The sequence below is a fragment of the Malaclemys terrapin genome, chromosome 19 (genome assembly GCF_027887155.1).
Source record: "Malaclemys terrapin pileata isolate rMalTer1 chromosome 19, rMalTer1.hap1, whole genome shotgun sequence".
Classification (NCBI taxonomy): Eukaryota; Metazoa; Chordata; order Testudines; family Emydidae; genus Malaclemys; species Malaclemys terrapin.
Window position 1 is genome coordinate 8,092,373 of NC_071523.1, and position 20,464 is coordinate 8,112,836.

General features: G+C 40.7%; 1 protein-coding gene across 2 annotated transcripts in view; it reads right to left on the reverse strand.

Annotated features, from left to right (window-relative positions):
• CAPZB (capping actin protein of muscle Z-line subunit beta) overlaps positions 1-20,464 on the reverse strand; it is a 111,862-nt gene that overhangs the window by 50,681 nt on the left and 40,717 nt on the right. For both annotated transcript variants that reach the window (XM_054009226.1, XM_054009225.1), the window contains exon 3: positions 2,588-2,709. In XM_054009226.1, coding sequence (XP_053865201.1) covers positions 2,588-2,709 — 122 coding nt within the window. The remainder of the gene's footprint in view (positions 1-2,587; positions 2,710-20,464) is intronic.

A 20,464-nucleotide genomic window follows, 5' to 3' on the forward strand; every position in this document is an offset into this window, starting at 1 on the left:
ATCTCCTGGAAGCGAGGAGAGACTACAGGCTTGCTTCACTTAGGCCGAACAGGCAGAATGTAACCACTTCCAGTCAGCAATCTAGAAATGAAATGCTTCTCTAACCTCCTCTCATGGATTTTAGTTCTCCCCCTGCCCATACCCTAAGGAAGCTGTCTGAAGTCAGTATCTGTTGGGCAAAGGAAATGCAAACATACTCTGGGTACTGACCAACTTGGATACAGAAACCAGTTAACATCCTGGATTTTTTCAAAAGTTTCTAGACCCTCTTTGTGGGCATGAGCAAATCATCTCTGTTGGAGCAATATCTCACAGAACTCCAATGAACACTTCACCTTAGAAGGATCTTTCTTTCTTGGCTCCCTGTCATACAGAACATCTAAAGATGTCACTACAACTTAGGCAGCCTCTGCAATTCAGACAAGGCTACTTTCACAACTTTGCATCTCATCAGCAGTTTCCCAACCCCACTTCCACCCCTCAGCCCCCAGAATGAAAGGACCTCAATATTTTCTCCATGTCCATCATCTGTAGTAAGGACAATACTTTGCATGTATGTCACATCTTCCATGGCTCTTGAAGTGCTTTTGAAAGACCTAGTATTATAATCAGGGCTGTCCGTAGTGGGGCGCAGGGCCCGGAGTAGAACTGACTAATCCGTCACTTCCGGGACCGACCGCGCCAGCCAATCACACTGGCCCGCCGGGACGCCCTGATTTGCCGTACCCCAGAGATGGCTCTGATTATAATTCTTTTTAATCCTTTTATAATCCCATAACCTTTTTATGAGTGAATAAACAGAAACAGAAATTAATTTATTCAAAGTAGGTCAATCTCAAATCTGGAAGAAAACCTGTGTTTCAAAGTCTCTTACCACTACTAGATATACTGTCCATTCTTGGGAAAGGTAACGCTCCCCACCCCCCACCCCACCCCAAAAAAAGGAGCTGTTTTCTGAAAGTTCATCTTGGAATGGAATTCTTGGACCATTCTAAGCAAGTAAGTGGAAGCCACCACGCCATGTTACTTTTTAAGCAAGGCATGCCTGAACTACTGCAAAACATTTTCAGTTGTCACCACTAAAGAATGTGAGCTGTTACTTTAAAGTAACAATGGAAGCCAGAACCTTGGAATGGAACCTTTCTAATCACAACCCAGAATATATACATACTCAGTGACAGAGGTAAGAGGGCTTTGTTTTGCTAACCTGGGAAAGAAAGATTAATGATGGCCATTACATAGTAGTTTAGCACTCCCATGTAAGAGAGGAGTAAACAGTAGGCAATTTAACATTCACAAAAACGAAATCTTTGGGACTACGCCATTATTACAACCATTAGAAGGAAGTAGGTATTGGATAAAAGGAAACAATTTCAATTTAAGGCTCTGCAAATATTTCTACTGTGACCCTCCAGTCACCCATTTGTAGTGCTGACACCATTTACTCTTGGTTGAAATTTAGAGTAGAGGATCTTCATCTGAAAGCATTAAACCAAAATTTAAAGAACAATTGTAAAAAGATCAAAAAACTGAAATGAATGAGGGGAGAACTTGGATCAGTATTGGTTCACAGAACTGGGTATAAGTCATAATCACAAACCCTCCTAAACAAGACAGCTTTCTGCACAATCATTCATAGAAATCTCTCTTCTGCATATTATGAATATCTAAGTAGTTAGTCCACAATGCACATTAGCTATGGGGAAGAGATATTTTTAGCAGTATGCCTCTACTAAAAACTTCGGGTGGGATTTTCAAAGTGAGCTATTAATGTTAGGTGCCCAAATCACATTGGTCCCCTTTGAAAATGCCAGTCAAAGTTTCCTTTCTAGTATGGAGGCTCACCTAGAGCTGTACAAATAGAAGATTTTGTTTTGAGTGCCATCATCAATTTCTCCCACTGTCCTTTACTCCAGAGATTTTCCACCCTGGAAACCACAATATATCACGTACAGTCAGCATAAATAGTGTCCCTTTAGATGGCCAGCTCTGGTGTTAATCCTCTAAAATACAACTGGATGATAAAAAGTACAGAGCCCAGAGGAATCCCCTTCGCATCCACCCCAATTTAGCAAGATACTTGAACATGTGACCAGCCCCCCGAACTTCAGTGAATCAACTAAGGCCACAGTCTAAATTCCAGTGACTCAGGAGCAATCAACTTAGTGCATCATTTGTGCTAAAATGTGTCTCATTCCTACCACAGTTTGTAGTGGCTCTCCCACTCCCCCCCCCCCCCCAAAGATATCAGACTAATGGCAATATTGCCAGGTTCTTGGAAGATTAACTCAGTGTCTTCTAGTGCAGAGTAAAGAGGCAGGAGATATTAGGGGTTGATTCTGACTCTCTTACTTGTGTTGGACAACACCTTACATGATTCCACTGGTTCTGTTGGGGCTACTTATATAGTAAGGTATTGTCTAACAAAGGTGGCAGAATCAAGCTCTTCATTAGCAAATTGAGGTCAATCTCAGCTCAGCTTTGCTCAAAAACAAGAGGAAGAAGGGAAAGTAACGCTGTCTTTTAGTAATGATTTGCACTGTGATCCTTCCATGAGATCAGCTGCATTCTTGGGATATGAGCTCACCTATATGAGTCTCCATCTCTGTTGTAGTCACACAATAGATAGTCCTTTCCCACCACCTTATCTCGAGCAATCTTCAACGGCTGGTCAACAGAAGACAGGAGATCTTCACAGAGGCTTGGGACCTAATAATTAAAGAAGAGGAGGGGGGCAAACATTAAGATTAAAAAGGGCTGGTTTCTCTATTGATTACAGATTGTGTGATGTGGACAGACTTTTAAACTTTACCACTTAATATCCCACCTCCACACTGTTTAAAAAAAAAAAAAAAAGCCTAAATTGTTTTCTAAAATCTATTTATTTATTCTGAACCCGCCCCAAAAAAGTTGCATTTAGGATTTTTTTCTACCCTATTCCTCCTCCCCTCCCTCCCCCCTGCCCGCACATAATTTCAGACTTCATTATCCAGCCACTAGTATGGTCTACTAAATTTAAATACATACATTCCCAGTGTTAGTTTCTTGCCAACAAAGACCAGTGAAGAGATTGTTGAGAACTGATGAATAAAGGTAAATATTTATAATGGAATGGAAACCAGAGAGCTGCTAAGAGAATAAGCTCTCCATGAACTAGGACTTATTTTTCAGAGGCTCCTGCTCTGGGTTGAGTTTAGAATATTTTCCAGGCAGCCTGCCAAACATTAGTATGCTGGCTAATAAAAAAAAAAATATATCAAAATATATCTGCTACACAGGTAGCTTTTAAATGGATCCATAATCCCAGTTGCCACCCTGTGCTTTATCTGGAGAAAGGAACAAATCATCATCTGAATAGAACATGGCAAAGAATTTTTGATATACCGCAGGGAAGATGTAATGACATTTTGCAGCACAAAGCTGGTTTTTAGCCTCAGCTCAAATAAGCGAGCAAGTTCTTTCCCCCTGGTCTCTAGCCATAAAGCAGCAACACTAGCGACACCAGCACTATCAACCTTCCCTCTGCTGCAGGCTTTGCCAAATTTAGAATAGTATCTGCCCACTCGAGTAGTTTCCTCAGTACACCAACTCCATCTCCCCAGTACACTGTTTAGAATAGCTATTTGTCATGCTAGAGTGTGCCATATTCAGTCTGATGGCTAACTATCAAAATACTTTCTAGAGCCACTATTAAACACAACTGGTGTATCTTGCATTTCACCTGGGGAAAAAAGGGAGTTCTAGAATTTGTTTAAGAAACAGACAAAAGCATAACATTTAGATGTAAATACTGTTTGATATCACATATATAATTAAGATAGACTAGATTTGGGTTGCTTGGAGAGATCTGAAGGGTGTTTTTGTTTTTTTCAGATTCTGCTATTGTTTCTTCTCCCTTATGTATACACTTAAATGAACATTAATGTTAAAATATAAATATGCAATTTCATGCTGGCATGAAATCACTATGTAAACTGATAATACATGTAATCTTCTGAAAGTATCCCAGACAGGATAAATTTAAAACATTTATCAAACCAATGGCTTATAAAAAAACAAACAAACATGACAGGCACATTTGTAACAGGAGATTATACAGGTTAAAAATCAGACGGTCTTGGTTGTCATATAAAACATATATAAATATGTGGGATGGGGAGTTAGGTTCACCTACATTAAATTAATAAAGTGGTTTTAAACCAAGATTGCAATGTTTTAGTATGCTAGGATAGTACTGTATTATAATCATTAGAAGGGAAGATATTAGCAAGTCTTAAAAAACCTTATGTTGATAAGTATCATTGCTGCTGCTGCACTGACTGGAAAATAATGAAGTTAATGTTGTGTCATTATACGCTTTCCATGCCCTTAAGAATAACAGCACAGCAGTGCAATCAAACGAAGTAACATAAGAATGACTTGCTCTAGCAGTATCATGATATGTGGCCCATAGAATGTGATACCACCTTGGCTTTTCCATTTGTAGAGGTATTCGAATTTTACAGTTAGCTCAAACTTCAATAAAGGTTAGATGACATACATGTCTTTCAAACCATTAACCATAGGATTCAAAAAGTTTTGAAAGATGCACGTAAAAAAAGTAGGCTGGATTTTTAAAGGAACCCAAGGGAGTTGGGAATCTAGCTGCTTTGAAAATCCCAGCTGTAATAAACTCCTATTTTCCTACTTCGAAGAATCTGTGGTTTGACATAGCTAATGTATGGAAGTTGTGAGAGCTACTTAGCTATATTACCTATTAGCTTTTGATATTTGACACTTGAGTCAAGGGTTCAAATAGCAGTATTATATTAGAGAATGTTTCCCAATGAATTTAAATGGCTTATAGCAGGGGTAGGCAACCTATGGCACATGTGCCAAAGGCGGCACGCGAGCTGATTTTCAGGGTCCCTCACACTGCCAGGCTCCAGGCCACTGGTCCGGGGGGGCTCTGCATTTTAATTTGATTTTAAATGAAGCTTCTTAAACATTTTAAAAACGTTATTTACTTTACATACAATAGTTTAGTTATATATTATAGACTTATACAAAAAGAGACCTTCTAAAAACGTTAAAAGGTGTTACTGGCACGCGAAACCTTAAATCAGAGTGAATAAATGCAGACTCGACACACCACTACTGAAAGGTTGCTGACCCCTGGTTTATAGGATATTTCCTTAAATTTTAGATCTGAGTGTCGGCAGCTGCTTGCTACTGTAGGATACAGAAGATCGGCTGTAAGCCCGCTTGGTGTAGGGGCCTGAGTTAGGTGATTTATCTATGTAGCTTGCCAAGTTAAACACAAAATGGATTCAATTTTTCTTTTTAAATAAATTTCCTGTAGAAATTCAGGGGAGGAGGTAAATCCAACAAGCTCTACTGGGCACCAAGTACAAATTACTTAGAGGTCATGAAATTGCCATGCTCTCAATGGCACTATATCACCTCTCCCCATAAGCAAGCAGATTATTTAATCTCAGCAGTCATGTGCCTTGGTCAAGTCCTGTGATATGGGATATACAAAGGTTCAGGCTAGGAGACTCAGCTACTTCTAGGGGACAGGGGGCTCAAAATTGCAAGGTATGAGAAAGTGTTTAAACGCAGGAGTAAAAAAGAAGTGAGCATTTTCTAGAAGAAACTGTTTCATTTTTCCAAAATTGGACAAATCCAATACTCTAAGGAGTTGGTCATACAAAGGAGATACAAATCAGAAGTGTCATGCCACAAACTACGTGAAATGATGTATTTGTGTACATACGCCCATCTGGTTCTACTTTGTCTCTTCCTCCTCTTCTCCATTAGCTATTAGTTTTACAATGGTTATTCAGGCAGAGAGCAACTTGAGATGAACCCTTCAGTGAAATACACAGCAATTTCAGACACATGTACAATACGATCCAAAGTGCCTTTGTCTTCAGGAACGATACTCCCTCTACCTCCTAAAACTAGCCAGCTGAATACATTCCATCTTCTGATTTGCTTTATGGCCAAGTGCCCATCCCCTAGAGATAAGAATCTAGAAACACGCTGTTCATTTTGTTGCCCATTTAGATGAGTAATAGTGATGAAAACATGATTGGGAGAAGAGTGGCGTTCTTCCCAGACTCCAATTCCAATCCACTTCTGTCCCTATCGCTTTTGGTTGGAAAAAGCCCTACAATGCAAGAGCAGTAGGAAACCAGCAGAGGTCTCTTTACTATTCTTCACACAGGCAAAACTGAACTTAGTTTTAAAAGGACACAGCAGATTGAGTCAGTTCCACTGCAAAATAGTTGCTATGTAGCCACCTGGATTCCCCTTGCAAAAGCAGCATAAGAGCAGATGTAACTGCAATTTCTCTGTGTTCATGAGACGGTTAGCAGTCCGGCTTCCCTCTGCCAGAAAACAAGAACACAAACACAGCAGTACAACTGTATCCACGTAAGGGCACAACCTTAACTAAAAGGCTGCCTAAAGCTCTGAGATTAATACAATAGTCAAAAAAACTTTTCTCCTCTGGCTCAATGGAACGCTCTACAACAGTGGTCCCCAACCTTTTTATGCCCCAGATCACTTTTTAAATGTAAGGGCAACCCAGCATCTACCCCGCCCCTTCCCCAAGGCCCCACCTACTCCATCCCCTGCTCTCTTCCCCCCCACCCTCACTCACTTTCACGGGGCTGGGGTAGGGGTTTGTGAAGGGGTGCGGGCGGAGGCTTTGGGCTGAGCCAGGGGCAGGAGGGGGCTCCGGGTGCAAGCTGTGGGAGGGTGTTGGGGTGCAGGAGGGGGCCCCGGGCTGAGGTAGGGGCTTGGGATGCAGGAGGGGGTACAGGGTGCTGGCTCGGGGAGGGGGACTGGGGCAGGGGTTTGGGGTGCAGGCTCTGGGAAGAGGCTCAGGGCAGGGGCTTGAGGTACAGGAGGGGACTTAGGGTGAGAGCTCCTGCAAGGCGGCACTTACCGCGGGCAGCTCCAGAGCAGCGGCGCAGCGAGGCTAAGGCAGGCTTCCTGCCTGCCCCAGCCCCACACCACTCCCGGAATGGGTCAATGCCCCTCTCTGCAGGCATCACCCCCAAAGCTCCCACTGGCCACAGTTCCCTGTTCCCAGCCAACGGGAACTGCGGGAATGGTGCTTGCAGGCAGGAGCAGTGCGCAGAGACCCTTTCCCTGAGGACATGCTGGCCGCTTCCGGGAGGGGTGTGGGGCCGCGGCAGGCAGGGAGCCTGCCTCAGCAGCAGTCCCACTACACCCCCGGAGATTGCGATTGACTGGGAGAGTCCCCAAGATCGACCAGTCGATCACAATCGATGGGTTGGTGACCACTGCTCTACAATAAGGGTCTAGAGCTCATCTGTACAGAAGACAGAACTTTCTGGGGCCAGATGGAGAAGGGAAAAGAACTTTGCCAGGAATTAAGGGCCATCACAAACCACACCACCTTCCACTCTGAAGTGCAAGGTGCATTCCTTTGACATTGCTTTCTCTAATACATACATAGCAAAGGGGGGGAGGGATAGCTCAGTGGTTTGAGCATTGGCCTGCTAAACCCAGGGTTGTGAGTTCAATCCTTGAGGGGGCCACTTGGGAATCTGGGGCAAAATCAGTACTTGGTCCTGCTAGTGAAGGCAGGGGGCTGGACTTGATGACCTTTCAAGGTCCCTTCCAGTTCTAGGAGATGGGATAGCTCCAAAAAAAAATAAATAAATAAAAAAAAATTAGTATACAAATAAAACCCTAACCAAAACAAGATGCTCCACTGCACACCCTTCTCCCTCCAAAGAGGGAATGAAAGAACAAACCAACACATGACAAATATTAGTCATGTCACTAAAGCATTCAGTTAGTGCTCAGATACCATGGCAATGAACATGGTGTAAGAACCCGAATAGAACTATTACCTGTAAAAAAAATAAAAATACATTTAAAAAAATGGCAGAGCTTTCAGGGACAATTGCAGCACAATCAACTACTTTTAACTCAAAGGAATGCCATCTTTAATCAGTTTCTTTGGTGTCCGTCAGTTTACCCACCTGTCAAATAAGATAATGACCTCACAATCATGTTGTGAGGTTTACTTTAGTGCCTAAGGACCTTTTAGGGGGATTAAAAGAAGTGTATAATATTAAGCAATATTAAGAAGCTAATTTAAATCCTGAAAAAGGCAGAAAAATTCAGTAGTCAAGTGTTAAGGATAGCATTTCACTGAAAAGCTACATGGGCAGTCAGCCACTCTTTGGAGATTATTTGCAGTACTACCTGGATAACTGGATTATTGAGCAGGCAGGCTCAATTTTTAGTCAGCATTTCCCATCTTTCTGATTGAAATCAAACCATTTCTGGACTTCCGTGAGGTTGCATTGTCTGACCCAAGCTTGTCTCATCTACAGATAATCACAATATCTTCAGTGTTTATAAGAATTGCAATCTTCATCTTCCTTAGATATACTGTGGTAGGAGTTATTCTGCAAGCTGCAATGGGTAATCAATTGCAATGACGAATTTACTGGATTCTATCCCTTTTTTGGCACAGACATCCGAAGTGACTTAGGCAAGGAAACTTATGCCTCAGTTTTCCTAGAAATAAAATGACACTTTTCTACTCCAGAAGAAAGTTGAGAGATTTAATACAGTAATGTTTATAAAAGATCTGAGATACCTCACTGAAGGGGTTATTTAAGGGCAACATATTATTCTTGTTCAATTAACAAGACTCTTAAGTGTGGCCCAGTCACCCAGCAGGGCAGCCATTTTATAGTATTTATTACATCTACTATGCAACAGCTGTAAAAAGCAACAGAGGGTCCTGTGGCACCTTTAAGACTAACAGAAGTATTGGAGCATAAGCTTTCGTGGGTGAATGCCCACTTCATCAGACGCAAGTGTGGTCTGATGAAGTGAGCATTCACCCACGAAAGCTTATGCTCCAATACTTCTGTTAGTCTTAAACGTGCCACAGGACCCTCTGTTGCTTTTTACAGATTCAGACTAACACGGCTACCCCTCTGATATGTAACAGCTGCTATACTACTTTTCTCAGAGAGGGTTACAGGCATACTTAACACATTGGCCTGCACATTCCATGTTGTGGAGCTGCTTATATTGTGAAAGTGGTGTTCCAAAGCTGTCTGTAGGAGTTATTTGTAGCTTTAAATGCTTCAGCAACACATGTACTAGGAATGGAGTAGTCCAATAGGCACGAGTCTTCTGCAGAGTTCAGACTAGTAGTACCTTTAACAATACACCTCTACCCCGATATAACGCTGTCCTCGGAAGCCAAAAACTCTTACCACATTATAGGTGAAACCATGTTATATCGAACTTGCTTTGATCTGCTGGAGTGCACAGCCCCGCCCCCCTGGAGCGCTGCTTTATCGTTTTATATCCAAATTCGTGTTATATTGGGTCCTGTTATATCTGGGTAGAGGTGTACAAGATGCTAAATGTAACATGCTCAGGACAGACACTCAATAAATACAGAATAATTTAATCTTTGGGTTAGTATTTTATACCAAAAAAAGCACCTTTCATTAAATCTCTTCCTCCTCCCCTCCCACTTTAAGACTATCAAATATCCAGCCCAGCCTGCCCTATGCACTTACATGACAGGGCATATTCAGATTGTGTAGAATAAATTTTCATTTAAATAGAAAGTTTCCAAGCATCATGGTTGCAAAGAAACTCAACTTGCGCTGGAAGGTTAACCAGTCTGTCATCTGGAATTTACAGACAACCTGAATCATTGGTTCTGTGCTATGAGAACCCCTTACCTACATACTCTCCATTCATTTTACTGGGTTATGAACTGGAAAACCTGATTATACCAAGTATCATTTCAGCAGACGGCTGGGGAAAGCAGGTGGGATCAAAACACACATGGAGGGAAATGGTATTGCTATAAGGAAGGAGATGCAGAAGAAAGTGGGACACCACAAGGAAGAGGTAGGAGCAAGAGAAAGGGGAAAGGCAGAGAATCCAAAGGCAAAAATAGTGGCTATTTCCAAAAGGTGATCTTATTTTCCCCAATTAGTGATGCTGAAAGGGACAAAGTATGAAATAACTAAATTTGGTTTCTACATACAGATCATACTTTAGCTTTTATCTTTTGCAAACTTCCCCGTTTACAACCAAAGAAGTTCCGCCAAGGACTGAGTTGAGTATGTGATCTTAACTTCCTACCCTGGGCCCAATGATCACTGTTAACATTTAAGTTTGGCTTCCTCTGTACTGTTTGAGACTCCCAAGGTATCTTCACTTCTGCAGATGGGCATTACAAATAGGTATTTTCACATGTTGGTGTATGGAGACCACCCCCAAAGTAAATTAAAAAAAAAAAAAACCCACAAACCACACACACACAAAGGCAAGTCTCCAGGGCCCAAAATTAGTTGTTCAAACTGGGCTTAAATGGCATTGCTATTCACAAGCACGTACCATGGAATGAGGTGATGGTACTCTACTCTTGGTGTTTTTTTTCAAATTAGATATACAATGAATGAGTAGTATAAAGGAAAGAAACTGAATGAAAATGAGACCACCGTATTATAGTGCATGTTGGTTGAACAAGGATTCTGTTGTCTTCTGTGTAACCGTATTCCTCACTGAGTTAGTGAGCCAAGTATTTGGACAAAGTTTTAATTAAGTTAACCATTTTCATATCAGCAGTACAAGTGATCACCTGTGTCCAGGCTGAAATTGTATACCTTCTATAGCAGCCAGTCAGCCTAATAATTGTTCCTTCCTGATACACTTCTTGACCAACAGAATCAACTGCATAATCAAGAAGAGTCAAGAGCAGATTTTACATCTAGATATGATCAAACTTAAAAAAAAAAAAAAAAAAAAAAAAAAAGCTTGTGTATTGTTGGAAATACAAGAGCTAAAATGAATAATCGAACTCCTACATTACATATATAGGCCTCAAGTTTGTCCTGTGATATACCCAGGCAATTTCTAGAGGAATTGGATGTGCGTGACAGTAGAATTCTGCCCCTTGCCTACAGGTCTGTCGCGTCTTACGCTGGGGTTACGTTCTGCGGTCAGCGCGTAAAGTGAAAATCGCATATAGTCAAAATTCCATTGAGTGTAATGGCGGGCGGAATCGCCCGCACTACAGGTACAGTATTTAAATTGTTGTTTTTCTTTTTTTTTTTTGGCCAACCACGCAAAGCTGAATTCGCTCATGTTAAATGCGCATAAAATGAGACAGACCTGTATTACGGATATATTTAGCAACACAGATATTCATCTAAAATATTAAGTTTGCAATTTAAGTGGGCTAGGTTGCTACAAGAGTCTTAATTTGTGTCTTTACCGATTTCAGTGTTTACAACTCTAATCCTAACAAGTTTCAGAGTAACAGCCGTGTTAGTCTGTATCCGCAAAAAGAAGAACAGGAGTACTTGTGGCACCTTAGAGACTAACAAATTTATTAGAGCATAAGCTTTCGTGGACTACAGCCCACTTCTTCGGATTCTAATCCTAACGTTATGCTATGTTAATTTGCATATAAATAGCATGCCTGTCCATGCTTAAAGACCAAATTACAATGTGCACCAACCCTCCAGTAACCTCATTTTGGAAAGTATGTGCAAAATTTGGTGGTGTTAAAGGTCCGATGAATTTTGCCCAAGGACAAGAGCTGGAAAGGAAGGCTCATTAAAGTACTAATAGCTCCAGCTTGATTGAGTTTCAAAAAAAGTACACTAGGCACTTGGACCTGTCTGCCCTTTGAATTAGACTCTACAACATGCAGGTGTCTGCAGAGATGGAAGATGCATGCAGCTTTTTAAATAAAAAGCAAACATCCCCAAATTTAAAAACAGAACATTTTAATTGCACTTAAGTCTTTAAGGCTCTTATTTTTATTTGAATTCTTATAAGACTGATGTCACTGTATGGAAGTGAAAAAAGATTGTCAACATCAATCAGGAAACCACTTGAATGCAAAAAACAGCTAACACTTAGCCGGCACTTTCATAACAGTGATCATTTTGGCATGCCACCCAGTTCAGACTGGATTCCTTCCATTTTGGGCCAGCATCTAATAAAATTTCATTATAATTCTACTGAGTCATTCCGCAGCCTTAGAATTTCCTGTTCCAGCAGAACACAGACACAGCTTAACGGATGTTGCGGAAACTTAAAAAGGAAGCCTGGCTCCACTCATCTTGTGCTTACAAACCACTACTAAAGTCACTCCCCCAAATCCACATATGCTGCTAAACCTTAATTTGATCCATCATGTGTCTGTGCTCACAAATTCAACACAAGCTTTGTTTATTAAGTGAGACTCAAATGGACTTTGAGGCTGAAGACTCAGATGTAAATTATATATGCAACAGCCCATACACATATGTGGTGGGTTGGAAGGGTCTGGGTTTTAAATTTAAAACGGCTATCTAGATAAAAATGAATTTACTACCATAGAAAGGTGCTTGTCTGACAACCCTACAGACCTGATTAAACATTGCTCAGTGCATGAGAGGTACATCATAGCACATCGTACATAAACTGTCTGTAATGGGCCACTCTCTTACCACTTCAAAAGTTTTTTTTCCTTCCTGGATATCCTGCTGTTAATTGATTTATCTTGTTAGACTGACCTCACACTTGGTAAAGCAACCCCTATCCTTTCACGTATTTATACCTGCGCCTGTATTTTTCACTTCATGCATCCGATGAAGTGGGTTCTAGCCCATGAAAGCTTATGCCCAAATAAATTTGTTGAGTCCTTGTGTGGCACCTTAGAGACTGTCATAGGCAGTGTCACACTTAGGTTATTTGCAGAGCACTGGAAATAGACCTCAATTCTAATCTCTAGGGACCACATTTAAAGAGTTATAGTAGGTTATTCTTCACACCCATAAAATCCTTGGCCTTTTTCCTGCGACTGGCAACATAGTGCTAGCTGTTGAAGCACCACCTCATTCCATGTAACCCGTTGAACAGCTGAAGATTGCCACCTGGCAGGCCCCAACCGGCCCTAGATTTTAACCAATGGCTTACAGGTGAAGGCCTCTATACCAATTAGCCATCCAATGAGCAACCACAGTGTAACAGCTTGATTTTTTATTACATTATGAATTTGGTTTATAAGGGCAATTGTATTCATCTAATATAGTCTTCTGTAAGGCATCTGACTTGGTGCCACATGGCATTTTGATTAAAAACTAGAAAGATAAAATTAACATAGCAAACATTAAATGCATTAAAAGCCAGCTAACTGATAGGTTCCAAAAACGTACCTTAAGCAGGGAATCACTGAATGAGTGTTTCTGCTGTAATCCCACAGGACTCTACTCTTGCCCTATGCTATTTAACATTTCTATTAATGAACAGGGGGGGGGGGGGGAAGAGTCACTGAAAGTTTGCAGAGGACACAAACATTGGGGGAGGAGTAAATAAGGATGAGGACAGGCTACTGGTAGAGTGATCTGGATCACTTAGTAAGCAGGGCACAAGCAAACAGTGTGTTTTAATGTAGCTAAAAGTAAATATACACATGTAGGAACAAAATATGTAGGCCATATAGATACAATGGGAGACTATCCCTGGGAAGCAAGTGACACCGAGTTTTGGGGGTCGTGGTAGATGATCAGCTGAACAAGAGCTTCCAATGAGGCACTGGAAGTGAGATCTCCCTTTTGAATCCACTCTGCCATCAGCAATGTTCTGTTTTTCAAAGGGTTCATATCAGGTGTCACAGAATGTTTAACATTCCACCCTCTCCAGACATTCAAGTAACCATCTATCCACTTGCTGAGGTCAAAAAGGCTAATACATGCCTTGGATGAACAAATAAGGGAACCTCAAGTAAAAGGAGAGGTTATTTTATCTCTATATTTTGCACCACTACAACTGCTACTGAAATACTGTGTCCAATTCGGGTGCCCACAATTCAAGAAGAATGTTAATATATTGGAGAGGGTTCAGAGAAGAGCCACAAGAATGATTAGGACCCTACCAAATTCACAGTCCATTTGTGTCAATTTCACAGTCAAAGGATTTTTAAAATCTTAAGTGTCATGATTTCAGCTATTTAAATCTGAAGTTTCACAGTGTTGTAACTCTAGGGGTCCTGACTCAAAAAGGAGTTGCGTGGAGAGGTGTCGCAGAGTTATTGTAGGGGGCGTTGTGGTACTGCTACCCTTACTTCGCTGCTGCTGCTGGCGGCAGTGCCGCCTTCAGAGCTGGGCAAGCTGGAGAGCGGTGGCTGCTGGCCAGGAGCCCAGCTCTGAAGGCATAGCAGTTGCCAGCAGCAGCGCAGAAGAAAGGATGGCATGGTACGGTATTGCCACCCTTACTTCTGCTCTGCTACCTGCAGAGCTGGGCCCTTAGTCAGCAGCCGGCACTCTCAAGCCACCCAGCTCTGAAGGCAGCAGTGCAGAAGTATGGTGGGCATGGTATGGTGTTGCGACCCTTACTTTTGTACTGCTGCTGGCGGTGGCTCTGCATTTGGTGGCTGTTGGCCAGGAGCCCAGGTCTGGTCTCTAGCAACCCAGCTCTGAAGGCAGTGCAGAAGTAAGGGTGGTAATACTGCGACTTCGCTAAAATAACCTTGTGACCCCCTTCAACTCCCTTTTGGGTCAGGGCTCCTAATTTGAGAAATGCTGTTTCCCCCCATGAAATCTGATTAGCATAGGGTAAAAAGCACCCAAAAGACCAGATTTCATGGTCTGTGATGCATTTTTCATGGCCATGAATTTGGTAGGGCCCTAATAATGATTTAAAAACATCCCTTATAGTGATAAGGAGCTCAGTTTATTTAGCTTGAGTCCAACAAAGACAAGGGTAAGGGGTGGTGATTACAGGCTATAAGTATCTTCATGGGAAACAAATATTTAATAATGGGCTCTTCAATATAGCAGACAAAGGTATAATACTATACAATGGCTGGAAGTTGAAGGTAGGCAAATTAGGAGTGAAAAACAAGGCGTGAATTTTTAACAATGAGCGTAATTACTTGGAACAACTTGCCCAGGGTCATGGTCGATTCTCCATCACTGACAATTTCTAAAATCAAGATTGGACTTTCTAAAAAAATTTTTTTATTTATTAATTTATATATATATATATATATATATATATATATGCTCTAGAAATTATTTTAGGGAAGTTCTATGGCCTACTGTAGGCAGATGGTCAGACTAGATCACCACAATGGTGTCCCTTCAGGTCTGAGAATCTATGAATCCCAGGAAGTCTTAACTACTTGTGTCACGAATCAGGCTGCCGTCACCAGTAACAAGTGACAAAAACATCTATAATTTAGAGAAGCACACAAATCCGAAGTGCATCATTGTGATGTACCTATTCCCCAGCTATTCCAGTTTTCAAAAAAAGGGAACAAACTCAATTTTGGATCAAAAACTGATTTTTATACAAGCTCAACAAATAAAAGATATGGGTTTCTTTAACATTCCAGTGAAGGTTATTTAAAAAATAAAATAAATAAAAATAAATAATAATAAATTATATAATATATACACACACACACACCTTCAAATATTTGCAACCCAAGCACTGCAGTACTAACAAATTCAATAGTGAACGTGATTTCATTTTTATCCAAGCTTAAAATACAGAGTACAGAAAATGGAATGAAGAAAAGTTGTCATTTTAATAATCTAAGATTAGCCGCAAACAAAGTTACAATACAATTTAAGCTGAGTGTCCCTTTAACCATTTACATATATTAAATCAGGTCTTGAATTATCATCAAGGTAATCTTTCCTAACTAGATGAGTTTCCATTTACAGCCACTTGAAAGGAAAACTGGCTCTCACTGAGGAGAATTTTATTCAGTTTGCCCGAGCCCCTTATTTTAGGCAAAAAACACTCAGTTTAGAACCTCAAATACTTAAACATCTAGCTGTTGACTGCCCACTGCTTAACATACTAGCCAACAGTTTTTGAAAGAGCACGACATTAGAGATCTCACTTTTGAATCCACTCTGCTGTCAGCAATACAGTTCTGTTTTTCAAAGGGTTCATGAGGTGTCTCAGAACGTTTAACATTCTCCCCTTTCCAGACAACCATCTATTCACTTGCTTGTCTGAATTATGTTTCATGTTGTCTAGTCTTCAGGACTCCAAGCTTCTAAAATGAGTCTCAAAAGGCTTCACCTATAGCCTCGTGTTCTTTGCAACCTGTGCAGCCTAGGAAACAGGAGTCCTCTAGAGGTGATTTCTGTATCTTTTTTACGCCGCTTTTTTAGCTGCACTATCAAGCTGGTTCCAAATCTACATTGGTGTGATCTTCCAAATATCTGAACTTGCAAATTTAATGGGTATGTTTTTATGGATCAGTTAGTAACTTTATATATAAAAAGAGTGATTTAATGTATTGGGCTTCTATGACCTGGGCCCTCTTGGTGCTAATTGACCGAGACCACAGGGGTGCACCAAGCTTACGGGGATCCACTGGGTTGGTATCTTCATATAGTTCACCAACTGGTGTCATGTGAGTTCTCTACTGAAAGCTTGTGTCACACTGATCATCAGAATCATGAAGTGTATGTATGCATAACATATAAGGAGTCATTTATATACTGACACCTATGTTCTTAAGGTGTGGGTTGGGGATAGTGACCAGGAGATGCTTGCTTACCTGTCATGCTACATATAGACTGAGTTGCACACTTCAGAATGAATGCCTACTTACAGTCTGAGTTGGATGCTAACGAAGGGCTTGTGAAGTCTTCAAGGAGGGAAATTTACAGGAAGAAAAACCATAAGAGGGCAGTTTGTGAGTGAAGATAATAAAGCAAAAAAAAAAAAAAAAAAAAAAATCAAACTGCAGGGACAGGGACGGACAGACTCTGCATCCTTCACAGATGGGACAAGCTGCCAGCTGGCTTGTCTTATGAATGGAGGATCTAAGCCAGTCTGGCTGTTTAGTTTAGAAAGGCTGTTATGATTTTATTTTGTATATAACCATTTGTTTCCACTAATTCTACCTGCTTCTTCTCAAATCTGTTATATAAACATCTTGTTTTTCCATAAACATATCTAAGTGCTGTGTGTTGAGCAGAGTAGTAATCCCTAGGTGTAACCGGTAAACTAGCGTGTACTATTCCTTTGGGAGTAGCGCATCAGAATTCTGTGAGCATCCAGTGAAACAAGGGCTAGACACCCCAGGGGGATGCTTGTAGTGTGCCTATCATTAACCTGAAAAGAAAGAGCAGGGCCTGCAGAGGCCTGGGAGGCCGTGCTGGTGTTGCTAGAGGCTGGTGGATTTGGGGAATTGCTCTACAGTAGGCTCAGACAAGGCTTCATCTCACTAAGGGCAGATGGTAGTGAGATCCTTACAATCCTGGGTATCTCCAGGAAGCACCATAGCTTCTCTACTAAAAGACCTTTTTTAGAGCTTTCCTGGGATGAAGATATGAAAGAGAGTTGAAAGTACATCTATTTCCAAACCTTTAGACCAGAGAAACGCCCAATGAAGTCGCTGATTGATATTCTACACTTTTTGATACATACTGTTGGCAAGTCTATATTAATGCTCATGAAAGAGCTTCTTTTTCTGCATTTTCTCTTCTGTATCATAATGAGTACCTTTTAATTTGCTTTCCTAGTTTACACAAGTCCTACCCAAAAATCAAAATTCTTCACTCTTCTGCTGTAATATGAATTTGAGAACTAGTCAAACTCCTCCTAGAATTGATGTTTATTTCTGCACAGCTGGCCAAAAAGGCAAAATAAAATAAAAAATGGTAATTGTGAAGATGGAGCATTGTACCTTTGACTATCTTTATGAAGACAAAGAAACTGGTGTTGTGCACATTTACTGGTTTGTTTTCAGGTATTTAGCAGCTCAGGGCTGAATATCTTTAAAAAGATGCATGCCAGTGACAGGAGAGAGTATAGAAGCTAAAGCACAAGACTGTCTTTGCAGTTGCTATCTTGGTGTACTGTCTCCCAATTTTAATTTGTGATTCAGTTCACCTATTAAGTGGATTTAAAAACCCCTTTATTGCAGAGAGGTGTTTTGAAGATCAATAAGTTTAGATATGCTCTTGAAGCAACTTCTCAGGTAAGTGGTGTTGAGCCAAATAATATTCATGACTATATACATGCTAAATTTGAGTTTAACTTAAATTGGTTCACTCTGCAACAATTTAACAGCTAGCAGTAAGTTTTCCTTTGTCTGGATTATGACTAGCTGGAAGCATTTTTTTGGAAAGCCATCTTTCTAAGAGAGTTAGGGTTGGTCTATACTGGTAAAATTTATGTTTTTTATATATATTTGCACTGACAGATGCTAGTAAGAGCCCTAGAATAGGTGTAGTTACACTGGTGTAAGTGTGCTTATACTGGCATGGGAACTGAAATAAGCAACACTAGTCATAGCAACCTTCGCTGCATCCCCATTAAGGGGTTTGCCACTTTAGCTAGGTTGACATTGAAAGCTGCAAAAACTTGTTGCACGGACAAGCTTTTAGTTTTAGGGCTTAGAACAAAAACTAATCATCTCACAAAGAAAGCAATTTTGGAGAATTCTATTTGATTGAAAGGGATCTAAAAAGTATTCTTTTAAGAGGAATTACAATATTAATTTTTACGTCTGTGTAAGACAGGTTCTGGGGAAACAACCCCACAACATTGCCATTAAATATACTTCTTTTGCAGTGTACAATTTGAAGTGTCACAGACCAAGGTCAGAACTCAATTTTGCATATATAGAAGAAATCTCCACTTAAAGTAAATTTTAAGCAAATCACCCATAGACCTAAAAAAAGAATTTAATTCAAAATAACTGAAGCCTGGATCCCTGGATTGTATGTACTAATTTAGTGAGTTAAAATCCATTTGCCCTAGAGCCATTAAAATTTATCAGTTGTCCACAGACTTATTAAATAAGTAGTGCTCTGTCCAGGCTATTTTTCAAATTCTTATCCACCTTGCAGCGTAAATGAAAAATCTCAAGTGATTATCCATAATGTGTTTTATTGAGACTTTAGGCATCCATAAAACCTTCATGTGTGATGCAGAGAGTTCCAACATAAATACGACAACAATTGTTTGATTTGTATTTGGCAAGGACAATCTGGAAACTGAAAGAATCACTCACGATTGGAGAAAGGCTTACATTAAAGTTGAATACAAGCCCAAACATTTGTCAGTGTTCGGACTACAAACCACCTTCTTGGACACTACCCGAGTACTCTGTACAGAGACTGCTTTCAGTCTACTAGGAGACTTGCTAAGTGGTAAACCCCTGAAAAGAACAAAAAGACTTGTAGTAGAAGCACCGTGAACACTGTTCAGAGGCCGTTTAAATTTGGGAAATGCCTGCAGAGCCTATGGAGCAGTCTAATTTCCCCTTCCTTTCTGGGGTGAGGGAATACCTGACTAAGTGGTTTAAATATGCAATAGTTTCTGAGGACACTATTGTCAATAAGAATCCATTTGGTTTCCCCAGCCATCTTTGGAGAATCAGAACAGAGCCACAGGCCACTATGGGCAGGTCTATACTACCGCTTGAGTCGATGTGACTTGCATCACTCAGCTGTGTGAAAAAGACTCCCCCAGAGCAACGCAAGTTATAGCGACCTAAGCGCTGTCCACACTGGCGCTATATAGCTTCCGCCTCTCACAGAGGTGACACCATTATGCTGATGGGAGAGTGCTCTCCCATCGTCGGCACAGATGTGCTGAGGTAGCACTTCTAGTGTAGACCTGCCCTGAGGTTCAGTGTATTTTTAAAAAAGTACCTTGACACTGGTGTATCCTAGTGCCCACCACTGCCCTATTCTAATGGAAGTTAAGCGCATATAGTTTAATTTGTTGCTCCACTGCATTGGAACATGAATGGCTGAGAGGCAGCAACAGCATACCAGGGCTTACGTTTAAGGAGAAGAGAAAGCCTGAAGTACTGTGAATGCTATACATAGAGATTGGGCAATGCCCTCTACTTGATATCAAGCCTTCAAGTTTAGAAGATGACTAGTTAAAACCAAGCAGGACCATCTACTCAAACATGTCACTGATACCTTTTGAACAGATGGAGATTGAGGTACCTGCATGATGGGAACAATTACTTCAAATCAAGGCAAAGACTGTTACCCATCCTCCTTTATGGTTAGCTAGTTTGGTTTTTTACAGTTGAGTTTGTACCTTTTTACTTTATACATCAAAGACCCCAAATTGTCAAGTTTGCTTGTTTTCCACCTTGGAAATATTAGGAATATCAACTTTGGTCTTGCACTTTCACAAGCTGATCCACTAAAGTTTCAGAGCATCTTTATTTTTAATTTTCAATATCTTAATTGAAAGGATGGAAAATGAACAAAAATCTTCCTTCTCTAAAAAGGAGAATAAATTGATGTTATAGGGGTTTAAAAACAGTTTTAAATTGACTAAAATTTCATACTCATCTGAAGGCTTGTCTGCATGGAGACTTTACCAGCATAATCATATTCCTCTAACTCCCCATGTACACTTGAGTGTCCAGACAGATATAATTGTAGTGGTATATACTATTGCT